This window comes from Rhincodon typus, chromosome 4 (genome assembly GCF_021869965.1).
Source record: "Rhincodon typus isolate 14 chromosome 4, sRhiTyp1.1, whole genome shotgun sequence".
NCBI lineage: Eukaryota > Metazoa > Chordata > Chondrichthyes > Orectolobiformes > Rhincodontidae > Rhincodon > Rhincodon typus.
Genome location: NC_063335.1, coordinates 18622661 through 18638811, shown reverse-complemented (window position 1 = coordinate 18638811; position 16151 = coordinate 18622661). Strand labels below are relative to the sequence as shown.

General features: G+C 43.0%; 1 protein-coding gene across 2 annotated transcripts in view; it reads left to right on the top strand.

Annotated features, from left to right (window-relative positions):
* The first annotated feature begins 3445 nt into the window (after positions 1-3445).
* The window catches only part of mib1 (MIB E3 ubiquitin protein ligase 1), a 140018-nt gene continuing 127312 nt past the window's right edge, over positions 3446-16151 (top strand). For both annotated transcript variants that reach the window (XM_048595680.1, XM_048595679.1), the window contains exon 1: positions 3446-3843. In XM_048595680.1, the coding sequence (XP_048451637.1) occupies positions 3615-3843 (229 nt within the window). In that variant the 5' untranslated portion in view covers positions 3446-3614. The remainder of the gene's footprint in view (positions 3844-16151) is intronic.

Genomic DNA, 16151 nt, shown 5'->3' with positions numbered 1-16151 from the left:
TCCAGGTCCAAATGTCTTATCTCTGACTCCAGCATCGGCAGTTCTTACCATCTCTGTAGGTATTTAGCCTATCGGTCTGCTCCAACATTTGATATGATCATGGTTGATCTCACCTTGGCCTCAAATCCACTTTCCTGCCCACTCTCAGTGAACATTCAACCACTACTAATTAAAAATCTTTCTATCTCCTCCTTAAAATTATTCAATGTCCCAGCATCCGCTGCACTCTGGGGCAGTGAATTCTACAGATTCACAACCATTTGAGAGAGGCAATTTCTCCTCATCTCTTACTTAAATCTGCTGATCTCAAAACTATGTCCTCTCATTTTAGATTCTCCCAAATCCTTCCTGCATCAACTTTGTCAACCCCCTTTAGCACCTTATATACTTCACAAAAGGAAGTACAATGCTGGTCCAAGACTGTGGAAGATCATCTCCGGGACTGCTTGGAATCGGTGAACTAGGCCACGTTCAAGTACTCAGCAGAAAACCTAGACACGTATGCCACTACTGTCACTGACGTCATTAGCAAATGCGTGGAGGACTGTGTACCAAAGAAGTTAATTCGAGTGTTCCCCAACCGTAAACCTTGGAGGAACCAGGAAATCTACTCCCTACTGAAGATCAGACGTGCAGCATTCAGGTCGGATCACCCAGACCAATACAGAAAATCCAGATATGACCTCCACAAAGCCACCAGGAGGCAGTACCAGTACATGTTGGAGGCCCAAATCTGCCAAACAGACTCCCGCCATCTACGGCAAGGCCTAAACAACATTATGGGATATAATACGAAGCAGAGCAAGATAGCAGACAAAGACACATCCCTCCCTGAGGTGTTCAATGGTTTCTATGCTCGGTTTGAGCAGAATGTCAGCGAAGCAGTGAACCCTGCCCCAAGATCCCCGGTCATTCCTGCTCCCTTGGTCACCGCTGCAGATGTCACACCGGTCTTCCTGGGAATCAACCCAAGGAAAGCGACAGGCCAGGACGATGTTCCTGGCTGAGCACTCAGATCCTGTTTGGATTAACTGGTGGACGTATTTACTGACATCTTCAACCTCTCCCTCCTACAAACCAAAGTCCCCACCAGCTACAAGAATACCACCATCATCCCTGTACCTAAGAAAGCACATGCAATGACTACCACCCAGTGGGTCTGACCTCTACAATTGTGAAGTGCTTTGAGAAGCCGGTCATGGCCCACATCGACTCCAGTCTCCCAGCCTGCCTTGATCCCCTGTAATTTGCCTATCGATGTAACAGGTCCACAGAGGATGCCATATCCCTAGCCCTGCACTCATCCCTGGAACATCTGGACATCAAAGACATGTACAACAGACACCTGCTCATTGTCTACAGCTCCGCCTTCAACACCATTATCCCCTCCAGACTAATCTCAAAACTCTGTGACCTTGGTCTTGGCTCCACCCTCTGCAACTGGATCTTCAGCTTTCTGACCCATTGGCCGCAATGAGTGAGGATAGGTAACTGCACCTCCTCCACAATAGCACTCAACACTGGAGCCCCCCAAGGATGCGTCCTCAGCCCCTTACTGTACTCCCTGTACACCCATGACTGTGTTGCCAAATTCCGAATGAATACCATCTACAAGTTCACTGAAGACAACTCCGTAGTAGAATGGATATCTAACAATGACAAGTTAAAACACAGAAGGGAGATAGAGGGCTTAGTGACATGGTGCAATGAGAACAATCTCTCTCTCAACATTGGCAAAACTAAAGAACTGACCATTGAGTTCAGAAAGAAAGGAGGAGAACACACCCCCATCTACATCAACGGAACTGAGATTGAGAGGGTGGAGAGTGTCAAGTTCCTCGGAGTGACGATACCAACAACTTGTCCTGGACTTCCCACGTAGATGCAATAGTCAAGAAGGCACAACAACACCTCTTCTTTGTCAGGCAGCTCTGGAAATTTGGCATGTCGATCAGGTCCCTCACCAACCTCTACAGATGTACAATTCAAAGCATACTGTCCGGGTGCATAACAATATGGTATGGCAACTGCTCTGCCCAGCACTGTAAGAAACTACAGAAGGTGGTGTGCACAGCCCAAACCATCACGGAAGCCAACCTTCCGTCCGTAGACTCCATTTACATGACTCGCTGCCGCGGAGAGGCAGCCAATATCATCAAAGACCCATCGTACCCTGGTAATGATCTCCTACAACCTCTTCCATCAGGCAGGAGATACAGAAGCCTGAACACACGCACGAGTAGGTTCAGGAACAGCTTTTTCCCAGGCGTAATTAGACTGATGAATGGACTCTCTACCCTCAAATAATGCTGATCTTGCTAACGTTAATCTCGCCGAGTGCACGCATTGTGCAATGTAACCTGTATGCCTCTGTCTAAGTCTTTTTTATCTGTACATCCTTGCTTATTATGATCTGACTGTACTGTTCATAAGCAAAGCTTTTCATTTGAGAGAACCTCCTCTGAATTGCCTCCAATACAACTACACTCTTCTTCAAATCAGGGGACCAAAATTTTCCGCAATATTCCAGGTGTGGTCTCATTAATGTCTTGAACAGTTTCAGCAACTTTTCCCTACTTTTAACAATAAATGTCAAAATTCCATTTGCTTTCCTTATAACCAGTGTACTACTTTTCTGCAATTCATGCACAAGAACACTCTCTACACCAAAGCATTCTGAAGTTTCTAAAAACTGAAAGTGCCTTTCTATTCCTCCAAACAAACTGGATAAGCTCACACTATATTCACTGGTCCAATTCAGTTTGTAGTCAACGGTAAGTCCCAGGGTGGTGATGGGGATTTTGTGATGATCATACTATTGAACAACGAGGAAAAATGTCTAGATTCTCTCTTGTTGAAGATGGTCATTGCCAAGCACTTGTGTGGCATGGGTTTTAGTCACTTACAGCACATGGACACAGAGTGTTTCAGCATCTGAAGAGTGGCAGATGATACAGGACATGGATCAATCATCCCCATTTTGGACCTTACAATGGAAGAAAGGACATTAATGGAGTAGCTGAAGAGGGTTAGTCCTTGAACGCTGCCTTGAGGAACTCCTACAGCAATATCATGTCTGAGATGATTGGAGTCCAATGGTGTAACCATTCCCTTTGCGCTAGGTATGATTCCAAGCAGTGGAAAAGTGCCCTCCTAATTTCCACTCATAGCACATTTAGGTAAAGTTTGACAAACAAAGCTGATCGTGGATAAAGCGTGAGCACATTAAGCGAGAACTCTGCCTTTTTGGCTCGAAGGAAAGAAAAAGCTTCGAGTGGACAGATGGTGGGATAACAGAAAAGAGCTCAAGAAAGAAGAGGTAGAGCAGCTGCCGGAACCAACGCCAATATCAAAGATGGCGGCGGCATTTGCCCATATCAAAGATGGCGGCGGTCCACCTTGTTGGGGGGGCAATTTTGCACATGCGCGGTACCTGATCCCTCCCCCCCTTTCAAATAGTTCCCGGATTGTGGACAACACACAGAGAAAAAAAATCCCCGAATTTCGCCAAATCGCCTCTCGGTACCGGGGGATATCCCCTCCCCCGGTAACCTAACCCCGGGACTGCATAAACCTCCGCTTTTCCCCGACCCCAGCCCCTCGGCGGTCCCGCTATGAGCGGCTCCAGGAATAACCGGGTGATGATGGAGGGGGTCGGGGCTCGAGTGGTGCGGGGCCCTGACTGGAAATGGGGCAAACAGGACGGGGGCGAGGGGCATGTGGGCACCGTGCGAAGCTTCGAGAGCCCCGAGGAGGTGGTGGTCGTCTGGGACAACGGCACCGCCGCCAACTACCGCTGCTCCGGGGCCTACGATCTGCGTATCCTGGACAGCGCGCCGACAGGTAAAGCGGGGTTGAGGGCCAGGCGAGGCCGGGGCCAGGCCAAGGTTGGCCGCCTCTCATTGTGCTTATCCCGGCCTGTCTGGGAAAGGGGTAGGGGTGGGGGTGGGGAGAGCGGAGGGCAGGGCAGGCCCCAACCTCGGGAGGGCAATCAACATCCAAAAACCTTCCTACCGCCTGTGTTCGGAAATCAATCGGAAAATACATCCCCGTTAACAAAATTAAAATTGACCTCCAGCTAAATGAGTCATTGTTGGAGAGGCTGAGTGATGGGCACTGAAGTGACTGCTATAGAAAACGAAGACGGCGACATCGGGAAGAGACGAGTGCCTTATTAAAATGTGACACTGTTATTGGAATTGATTTGTTGAAGTTAAACGCGAGTTTTGGCGATTAATTCAGTAACACATAACCGTTTCCTGTTATCTCTGTGGCGTTGTATTGCCCCTCCCTTATTCACTTACTACTTCAGTCATATTCCTCACATCGTTTTACTTTGAAGTTTTCGAGAAATGTTCGTTTTTCTGTTGATTGAGGCACAGACTCATTCACGTGTGTTCTCATGTGTTTACGGACGTGATTAGTTGCATCACTTGATGTAAACAACCGTTTCAATGTTGAAAACAAGCCGTGATTGAACATTATTATTTATTGATAGAAATTAACTCAAGGGCTATTATGCTGTCCTCCCTCCCTGTAACCTATAGGTGTTACGGTTTAATGATCTTCTGGAATGTAGTGTATGCATGAGTTGCACATCTGTACATAATTTAAACAGACATCTAGTTTCCTGGGCCATGTTACAGTTATCTGTATTCGTCTTGTGATCCCCAGCAATGTTTGGTTTTTCTGGATCAGATGTAATAGCTGTCAAAGAAAGTAGTTATCTGCAGAATGCATTTAGTGATCATTGTTGCTTGCCTAAACGTCAATTCAACACATTACATTATCGACACTGCTTCTTACATTTATTGCTAGAATCTGATACAATAAAAACCCTCTGCAAATAACTTGAGTATGATTGCTACTTGAACATGTTGGAAATAAAACCACCTTTCCAATAAATTGTGGTCTATGCTTGAATTAAAGATTGGAAACGAAAAATCATTTTTAAGATGGTTTTTTTTGTAATCAGTACTTACACACGTACTTCTGTTTGAAATTTATTCCATCTTTTTTCTGTCAATTATATTTTGTTTTGAACATACAGCACAGGAATAAATGCAATAAATTACTATGCCAACGTTAAGGTAATGTACAAATATAATCACAAACCTTATTTCCAGTTTCCTAAGTTAAGTTTTGTTTAAAAGCCAAATTAAATTTGAGATTAATTTTTGGCTGTGTTTAATTAATTTGGTAAATAAACCTAAGCAAGAATGTTTCCAAGATGGTAGTGTCTCTTGGGTTTGCTTCTATTCTGATTCTTGAATGTATTGTTGAGGCAATGGATGTTATCTTAAGATTGTTAGTCTTGAAACTACTGTCTGCACTGTTGCTTCTAATAACTGGAGTAGTACTTAAACATTTACTGCAGTGGCAGTTTGACAGCTTAGTAATGCACTTTGTTAGCTTGAATAGACTTCCGTTGAAACTAGGAGCTGTCAAACTGTCAGTTTAGAAATTGTATATGTTTGAGATATGTTTAGCTTGTTTTCATTTGGCTTTTCGATATTCTAATTGTTACTGAAATCAAATTGCATTATAAGCAGACTGCACAGGCAGCAGTTAGCTGAGTACAGCCAGATAACATCAATGCTGGGAATTGACTACCTTTCATCTTTCACCTTCACTTGACAAAAGCGTGCCCAATATCAGCATCTGGAAAGTTAAATGGTCCAATCACATCAACGTTGGCTGTACAAGCAGAAGAAAGGCTAATAATTCTGCACTGAGTGACTCACCTGAACTCTAAAAGCTTCTCCTTTAACTTGAAATTGAAGGTGAAGGCGGTCTTGCCAGATGCCTGCGTAGGTGCATCACTCAAATCTCAATATAATCCTTTTGTAACAGCAATTATCATGATTGCTGGATTCTATCCGTTCCTTCCATCACTGGTGCACAGAGGTTGTAATACATAATATATACAGGACGCATGGTTTCTGTAAAAAGCTCCTTTCCCCTCATGATCCTTTTCCAGTTGCCAAAGCTAGAAACTCAATGACATGGCAACACCATTGGCTCAATACTATTAGCTCCAAGCTGTATATTGCCTTGCTTTGGAAAGTATATCCCCATTGTCAGAGGATCAATATCTTTGAATTTATTACCTGACTTTATGGAAAAACCATAATCTCAAGAACAGCACCAGCTCAAGGTGGCATACTGCCAGAACTCTTTGGGAAATGTAGAAAATTAGGCTTTACCCAAGTCACTGATCTTCTCAGAAGGAACATTTTTGAAATTCTGAAGTTGCTGTGGAAGTTTTTTGTCATGTCAGACGGTACTTGCTTACAATAAAAATGTTCTTGTGATAATGTTAGAAATTGTTCTGGATTTGAGTGCTCTAATTTATTGAAAATGTGATCTCCAATAAATGCAGTTAGGTACTTATGTTAAAAATCACAGGGTTACTTGGAATATTTACAGGCTAAATCTTACTGTGTCAATGTTCTTTCTATCCTTTATGATTTTGGCCATGCTTTATAAGCCAACCTTTCTTCCTTGCAAACTGTCAGTCTGGATCTGTTGGCATAAATTTCACCACTGAGTCAGCAGTTTGGGAGCTCAAATTCTGCTGCGTGGCTTTAGGACTTAGGGTTATATTTCAGTGTTTCACCGTGTGTGTTGCACTGTCTTTTAAATAGAAAGTTTAAATTGAGGTCCTGACTGTGATCAAGCATTCAGCATGTTATTTCAAGAGGAGTTGGGGTGGAAGGTGACGTGGATGGGATACTGTCCCCGTCAGAATTTCATCCCTTGATTATCTTTCCTCTTCCAAAATGCTTTAGTTGGACGTGTAGGTCACTCGCTGTTTCTGAGGCCTTGCTGCTGTACATTATTGTTCTTGGGCAAACAGAACAGGCAATGTGTGCAATTAATTACTTTGATGTGTAACCAAGACTGTGAATGGCTTCATATAAATATGAATTCCTTATCTCTTCTTCAGTCAATCATTTGAGCTGTAGGACTTTTTAGTGTCAATTTATTCAAGAAAAATTCCAATTCACGATGGAAAAACTGTTAATTATGTGACAGTAGTGGTCCAGCATTAACTTAAAGATGTTAGTATTAGTATTTGTTTATATTCTCAATCTGTGGGCCCTGTATTTGTGGTCAGAAGTGACACAGTGGCTATGATGAAGTTTGTGATCTCTGTTGTGAACTCCCCTTTTCTTGATAGGAGCTTAAATTTGGGACAAAATGGTGAGGTGTGCCCAAGTAAGCCGCAGCAGTGATGTCAGCATGCTAGTTAAACAGCCAATCACATTGAAGTATACTCATAGACAACAAATCAAGACATTCAAAATGAAAACAGTGAATGCTTGGAAATATTCAGCAGTATCAGTGGTGAGAGAAACAATTAACATTTTCTGTGCATTAAAGGTAATTTGAAAAGCTCTTCAGAATTTGTTGAAACATGTCTGTTAATGGTCATGTTCCCAAAAGTACCAATTTCGGCTTAAGATAATACTGTGTGGAGCTGGAGGAGCACAGCAGGCCAGGCAGCATCAGAGGAACAGGAAAATTGACGTTTCGGGTGGGGACCCTTCTTCAGATGTGGGTCTTTTTGGCTTAATTTAGGCTTAAGAGTCTCTTTGAAAGCCTGTAAATAGATGTCTGGCAAAGATTTTCAGTTGTGACTGTGCGAGTCAGGGTGTGACTAGTTTTGAGAGCAGGGCTGGCTTCGGTAAACTTGGGGATCACTGAAGTGAAAGGTGCAGAGAATCCTTCTTGTGCCTGAAGTAGAGCAGGATATGTTTTGGATTCTTGTTGCATTGAGCAGCCTCTCAAGCATAGTCCATCAGTTGGACTAATACTAGTCCAAATACTAATACTAACACCTTTAAGTTATTGCTGGACCACTACTGTCACATAATTAACTGATGATCTTTGTTTATTCCTCTTTGATCTGTTTTCCTGCAATTGAGGCATCCTCCTTCAAGGTCTAACAATTACTCTTTGTTAAATTACAATTTGTTAATGTGATAGTTTTGCCACATACCAGAAACCCAGATAATCAAACTAATATATGCGCTCTTGCTATTAGTTAGACCAGCCAGGTAAATAAGTATAATGAACATCAAGATTGTTTCACCTAAATTTATTCAATATTAAAAGCATAATGCTGAGTTGAGTGAGCTGCTGTATTGCTGTACAACCGTTTGTGTTTTGTATTATCCTTGTAAACAGTCCAGGAGCTTTGGAGCTTCTCATGTAAACCATCCTGCTGAACCCTGTGCATGGCACTCTGGTATTGAAATACGTTTTTTGGATATGTGAGCTACGAATGTAGTCTACTTGTGTGATTTCCAACAAGATTTCTACCTGTTGCATTTTGAACAATTCATAACTATGAAAAACAGCTGATACTGTAGTGCTTGAATATATTGCCTTGGGTTTTATGGCAAGAGTGTAAACTGAGGGATCACAAATCACTGAGAACCACAGCTTTAAATGGAAACAATTTGCCGAATGTCGAGTTGGGCAGGAATTTTGGGGTTGGGTCGGGGGAAGTGTTATGGTGTCTGAGGAAGGGGTGTGATGGTGAATGGCAGACCAGAGAGGGCATTAGGGATGGATCAGATTGAAGGCATGGGTCGGGGTTGGGTGTCAAGTTGGCATTGGTTCAGACTGGCATGGAGTTGGTTGTCAGTTTGGTGTCAGGAGAGGGTTATAGTTGGGTCATGGTGGAGGTTGGTTAAAGGGGTGTGTGTTGGTTTGGAGTGGGATTTGAGGTAGTGGGATAGGCTTGGGTGAGTGGGCATCAAGCTGTGTGAAGTGATTGCTAGGGGAGCGTTCGGGGTCAGAATGTGGAGGCAGTTTGGTTAGGTTTGAGGGAGTGTACTCAATGTCTTCTGGGTCTGGTATTTTGATTGTTGGGTTAGGGGGATGAGTGAGGGTTGTGTGTTGGGCTTAGGGGGCATGTTGGGTTTGGGAAACTGGACTTGGTCAGTTTTGGGGTGTTGGGGATGAATGGCTTGGGTTTAGTTGGGGATAGGGCTGTCAGGTTAGTATTTGAGAAGTGGCTTTGTGTTGTAGAGCTGGGGGTTTTGAGTATGGCTTGGATGTTAGGTGGATACTGGGTGGGGTCAGGCCAGAGTCGGACAGCGTAGGCATTGGAAAGATTGTGGTTGGAGCATGGGTAAAGCCCATTGCTGTCAGGTTAGGTGTAGGTTTTGGGGTGGACTTGGAGAATCAGGTCAGGTTGGGGAGTGTGGAATGGATGCTTTACTAGGTCATTACATGGGTATCAGATCAGGCCAACTGGGCATATTGTTGGGTAGGGGGTTTAGTGGTTGGATCAGGAGTAGCTGTCAGACCAGGCTGGAGTTGTGGTCAGGTCATGGGTAGTGTAGCGATTGGTTGGAACTTGAGCTGAGTTGGGTCAGGGATCAAATGGGCCAGTATTAGATTGGAACAAGTGTTTAGGCAGTAGAATGTGGGTCCGCGGAGAGTAAGGTGTTGGTGTTAGGTTGGGCTGGATGTTGATGTTTCGCGGTTTTGGTGGGTGTGGATGTTGGGTTGGGTCGGGTCAGCAGTGTTGGTAGGATGGGTCTGGTTCAGATCCATGGTATGGGTTTAGGACCTGGTTTGGGTTAGGCGGGGTTGTCAAATCCAGTTTGAAGGGTGAGAGGTGAATGTCACGTTTGGATGGAGGGGGTGGATGAGGTGGGAGGTCTGGTTGTGATTTTGGTGGGTTTTTGTGTGGGTTTGTCAGGGGGTGGGTCTGTGATGAGTTGGGTTTCAATTTAAAAGTTACCCAGAATACAGTAGTAAAGTACAATATAATACAGCACAGGAACAGGCCTTTCGGCTCACCAAGCCTGCACCGGTTATGTCGTCTTATTTAGACCCACTATTTAATGTCCATACGCTGTTTCTCTCCCTCTGTTCACCTACTGCTCATGTGCCCATCGAGATACACCTTAAATATTGCTAAGGTGCCTGCTTTCACCACCTCCGTTGACAGTGCGTTCCAGGCACCCACCACCTCTGTTTGAAAAATCTTCCCCCTAAAGTTTTCCATTTTCACCTTGAACCTGTGCCCTCTTGTAGCTGAGCTTTCCACCCTGGGAAAAAGCCTCTGACCATCAACACTATCTATGTCTCTTATAATTTTGTAGACCTCTATCAGTTCATTCCTCAGCCTCTGTCTTAACAGTGAAAACAAGTTTATCTAACTTCTCCTCATAACTAAAAACCTCCACAACAGGCAACATCCTGGTAAACCTTCTCTGCACCCTCTCCAAAGCATCTATGTCCTTCTGGTAGTGTGGCGACCAGAACCGCATACAATATTCCAAATGTGGCCTAACTAAAGCTTTAGACAGCTGTAATGTAACTTACCCCAACTTTTATATTCGATGCCCCGGCAGATGAAGGCAAGAATGCTGTGTGCCTTCTTGACCATCTTATCTACCTGTGTTGCCACTTTCAGGGATCTGTGGACCTCTAGACCCAGGTCCCTCTGTATGTTAGTGCTCCTGCCATGGGGGAGGTGATGGGCTAGTGGTATTATTAGTAGATTATTAATCTGGGGACCCAGATAATGTTCTGGAGACCTGTGTTCAAATCTGACCATGGCAGATGGTGGAAGTTGAATTCAATACAAAAAAATCTGGAATTAAGAATCAAATGATGACCATGAAGCCATTGTCGATTTGTCAGGAAAAACCCATTCATTCAGGGAAGGAAATCTGCTGTCCTTACCCGGTCCAGCCTACATGTGACTGCTGACCCACAGTAACATGGTTGACTCTTCACTGTCCTCTGGGCAATTATGGAATGGGCAATAAATTCTAGCCTAACTAGAGACGCCCACATCATGTGAGTAAATTTTTAAAAATTGCATAATTTGCAGCTGAATTTGATATTGCAAAATGCATCGCTCCCCATTTGTTTGGGTTAAACTCCGTCTGCCATTTCTCTGCCAAAATTTGCAATCTATCTATATCCTGCTGAATCCTCTGACAATCCACCTCACTATCTGAAACTCTGCCAATTTTGGTGTCATCCACAAACTTACTAATCAGACCACCTACATTTTCCTCCGGAGCATATAAAACAAACAACAAGGTTCCCAGCACTGATTCTTGCAGAACGCCATGAGTTACTGATCTCCATTCTGAAAAGCACCCTTCCACAGCTATACTCTCCCTTCTATGACCAAGCCAGTTCTGTATCCATCTAGTCAGCACACCTTGGATCCCATGAGACTCTACCTTTTATAACAGCTGCCATGAGGTAACTTATCAAATGTCTTAGTAAAGTCTGTGTAGACACATCTGCTGCCCTTCCCTCATCATTCATTCTTGTCACCTCCTCAAAAAAACACAATCAGTTTGGTGAGACATGACCTTCCCTGCACAAACCCATCCTGCCTATCACTAACAAGTCCATTCGCTTCTAAAGGCGAATAAATCCTGTCTCTCAATATCTTCTCCAACAGCTTCCCACCATTGACGTCATTCTCTGTGGCCCGTAATTACCTGGATAATCTCTAGTTCCCTTCTTAAACAAAGGAACAACATTGACCATTCTTCAGTGCTTTAGAACTTTGCCTGAGGCCAAAGAGGATGCAAAGATATCTGTTAGGGCCCCAGATATTTCCTAAGTAAAAACCAAAAGAACTGCAGATGTTGTAAATCAGGAACAAGAACAGAAGTTGCTGGAAAAGCTTAGCAAGTCTGGCAGAATCTGTGAAGAAAGAAATCAGAGTTAACGTTTCAGGTCTGGTGACCCTTCCTCGGAACCCTTCAAAGCATGCACATCTTTGGACTATGGGAGGAAGAGTCTAGGCCCGAAACGTCAGCCTTCCTGCTCCTCTGATGCTGATTGGCCTGCTGTGTTCATCCAGCTCTACACCTTGTTACGTCAGACACGGGGAAAATGTGCAAATTCCACACAGAAGTCGCCTGAGGGTGGAATTGAACCCAGGTCCCTGGTGCTGTGAGGCAGCAGTGCTAACCACTGAGCCAGTGTGCCGCCCCTCTCTTCCTCTGTCTCCCGCTGGCATCTGGGAGGTCTGTAGTACAATCTCAGCAATGTGATTGCATCCTTCCTATTCCTGAGCTCTACCCATAATGCCTTGCTGCAGGATCCTCCCAGGTTGTCCTTCCTCAATATAGCTGTGATCTTACCAGTAATTCAACTACCCCATTTCCTTTGCTTCCTCTTCTGTCTCATCTAAAACATCGATATGCTGGAACATTAAACTGCAAATCCTGCCCCTCTTTCAACCATGTGTTTGTGATAGCAACAACATCATAATTACATGCATTAATCCAGTCTCTAAGTTCATCCGTCTTGCCTGTTATACTGCTCTTCCTTTTAGTGATGTTTTCCTTGGTCTGAAGCTCATCTCCAGTCTCTATACTTATTGACCTGCTGTTGTGGTTCTCACCCGGCTGCCACACAAGAGTCAATCCTTCCCACTGTCATTATCAAACTTCCCTGCCAGGATATTGGTGCTGCTCCAGTTTAGGTGCAACTCATCCTTGTACAAATCCACCCTTCCCTGGAAGGCATCCCAATGATCCATGTATCTGAAGCCCTCCCCCTACACCAGCTCTTTAGCCACGTGTTCAATTGTGCAATGTCTCTGTTCCGATCCACGCATGTAACATGGAGAGTAATCCTGTGATTACTACCCTAGAGATCCTGCTTCTTAGTTTACTGTCTAATTCACTGAATTGTCATTGCAGAACATTTTCACTCTGTCCACCTTGGCATAGGTAGGAAATGCTTTCTGTCTGTTCACCCTCCCATTTCAGGATGCCCTGTGCCAGCTCGCAGACGTCCATGACCCAGGCACCAGGGATGTAACATATCTGGTGAGTCTCACTGCCACAGAAGCGCCTGACTATCAAATATCCAATTACTATTGTTCTATGCTCTGTCCTTCCCCTTTGGACAGCAGGGCCAGCCGTGGTGCCCCTGCTATGAGTGCTGTTGCAGCTGTCACCTGATGGGCCACCAGCTTCAACAGTATCCTGACAGAGTGCGTAGAGCAGGGTTTCAATCTTCTCACTTTTCTCGAATAATAAGCTTAAATGAATTGTAATTCTCTGACTTTAAGGAGCTATTTTGGAGGGTTCCAGACTTAGTATTGCCCATCAGAATTTTTAGTTTCCTGGGCAATTCCCTTGAAGTTAACTGAATCAAGGTTTAAAAATGGTCTTGACGCGCAACTCTAGTCAACGCTACTACCATTTTTGGAGTATCTGGGCCACATATTCAGCTATCATGATTGTGCAATTTTAATTGTTAAATTTAGCTGCTTCACACTGTTGACCTCAGTAGTTGCTGTCATACAGTGTTCTCCAATTTTGCCCTAGTCCATTAAATTAGATATTTAGGGTGAACAAACTCAAAATAGAAGTATGACCGCAAATAATTTGTGTTCACATTAAATTCAGCAGTATTGTTTTCCCTAGACTTTCTTGTTCAGGTGAGATCAGTTTGTCTCTTTGCTCTTGAGCATTCTGAAGATTTGTCTTGCCTTGTGCTTCACAAATTGCTAGTGGCCCAGAGCTTCAGCTGTGGCAGATGGGACATGGAAATTTGATTATAACTGAATTTAATACAGTTGCAACAGTAGTTGTGGTTTAGCGAATGTCTTTTTTTTCTCTTTCCCTCGGACATCTGGATTTTTTTTATCTCGGCAGTGAATGTATTAATATCATCTTTAGCTCATGATCTGAAGAAAAAGCGACAGTGTAGTCAGGTTGTTAAATTAGAGAACTTCCACTTAGTACAGGAGTTTCAATTGACTCAGTTGTCATGGAACTTGAAAAATATTCAGCCATATAGCATATCAAGCCTTCTCATTCCAAGTTTAGTTTTGTGATTACTTTCTTCAACTAAGTCAATAGCTGCATATTAAGTTTGTAAGACAACTGAATTTTTTTACTCTTCCATCCTAATTGAGTGTAAAGTCCAGAATATGAATCTAACTTTACCCTTTCGTTACTCCATCTGAAAATATCTTTTCCTAAACTTTCACAATGTTTTGTTTATATCTGTAGTTACTGATTATGACTTGCAATTCATCAAGGGTTTTTTAAAGCATAGAACATAGAACATTACAGCACAGTACAGGCCCTTCGGCCCTCGATGTTGCGCCGACTGACATGCGTGATGATGCTGTGGTTTTAAGAGGTCTGTTTTGTCCTGGTTTCTTTTAAAGAGAGATTAGGGGACAGGTGCTGAGTAGTCTATGGGAAGATGAACAACTTGAGAGGCCTTGGGTATTTTGAAAGAAACAATAGAAGCAGCCTGAATGGGTGTGGCCAGCTGTCTCAGATCACGATTTCTAGTTTTTTTTTTAGTTTTTTAGGTTTAGCTTAAGTAGTTGCTGTTGTGGGCTTGAAGAAATGGAAGCTATTTTTCCTTCTCTTGGTCCCAGCCAAAAGTTGGGGGTTCTCTTCCTAGGCTGCTGGATTGCACGTGAGGCGAGATATTTTTTGAATTTGCCTTTTTGTCAAAGGGTATTTTTATGAGATGTTACTATATTGGAACAGTTAATTTGTTATTGTTAATGCATCTACTGTTCTGTTAAGTGTTCCAATAGAATTAAGTTATTCTAAGTTCTTTCTTTAGCTCTATTTTTACTATAGTGTTTGAATAAATTGTGTTTTGCTTAATATCGAGTAGTTTGCCCAGTTGAATTCCATCTGAAAAATAGCACTTTTTTTTTTCTCATTTTAAAGGCAAATATAGTTGGGGTCTACGCTACCTTAAAATATTTTGATGGGGTCTGGTGTGGTCCATAACACACGATGGTATCAACTTAAAGATCTACTTCCTGGAAAATTTGTTATAAATTATTTTTTGCATATTCTATGAAATTTAGTCTGAGTTAGGATTTTCAAACTGCAGTTGGTGCCTTGGTTGAAACTGTGTCCTTGGATGATGGTTTAATTGGCTTCCTACCTAGGTTTAGCAGGCTTTCTGAGGATGGGTCACCAGACCTGAAATGTTAACTCTGTTTTTTCCTTCACAGATGCTGCCAGACCTGCTGAGCTTTTTCCAGCTTTGTTTTTGTTAGCAGGCTTTCTGTTCAGAATGCCAGTCCTACCTCAGGGGAAAAAAAAATGTTAACACTGATTCTTGACATGCGGGCTGCAATCAGTAATTGAAAGCAAGAGCAATCCCAATCTCGCTGTTAAGTGGCAGTTAACCAGAAATGTACTTGTGGGTCCAGAAATACGTCTAATTTTAGTAATTTCTTCTGTTGTGAAAGCTAAATTTATTCAAGTTTAAAGTGCAAAATTGTTTATTCCTCCATCCCCTCCAAGGTTCCGTCTCATCTCCCAACTTATCTCTAGCATTGATCAATTTGTACCTAATGGTTTGCTTTGCAAGTAGAATTTAACTGAAATGACTTGCTTAATTTTTTTGTTATTCAAATACGGCATTACAAAAATCTGGAACTTTTTCTGCATAGAACTTCTGAAAGAACTGGTTTGAGTTTCTGCAGTGGAAACAAGCCCAGTTCACCAACACACTTTTCTTCGGATTGTGCACAATTAACTAGTGTCTCATATGGTGTAATGTCAAACATGGTTTGGCTTAAATCTGTACTTTTTCTTGTTTGTGAAATCTTTGTGAAAGATAACTTGGACTGAGCAAGTGCTGGTATGTATGACTTATCATTTAAGTTCTACTCAAAACGTGTGGGGGATTGGACAGCAAAAGAAGTATAAATCCTGGGGACTGCTATTCCCATGAGTTCTTTCTGCTTAATTCCCATTCCATTCCTTGACTGAGGACACAGGTGCTGTAAATGTTTTCAGTACTATTTAAAAAGAGTAAAAGATAAGCTGATATGTTTATGGGCTTGTTTGGTGAGAATAAGTTGTGGGAAAATTGTTAAAATCTTTTTATTTGGGACAGTATGACTGAACACACCTTGACTTTTTTTTGAGGAGGTAACATAATAAGGATAAAAGCAAAGATAGTAGGAACTGCAGATGCTGGAGAATCCGAGACAACAAGGTGCAGGGCTGGATGAACACAGCAGGCCAAGCAGCATCATAGGAGCAGAGAGGCTGACGTTTCGGGCCTCGACCCTTCATCAGAAAAGGGGAAGGGGAAGGGGGTTTTGAAATAAATAGGGAGAGAGTGGGAGACGGATAGAAGAGGGA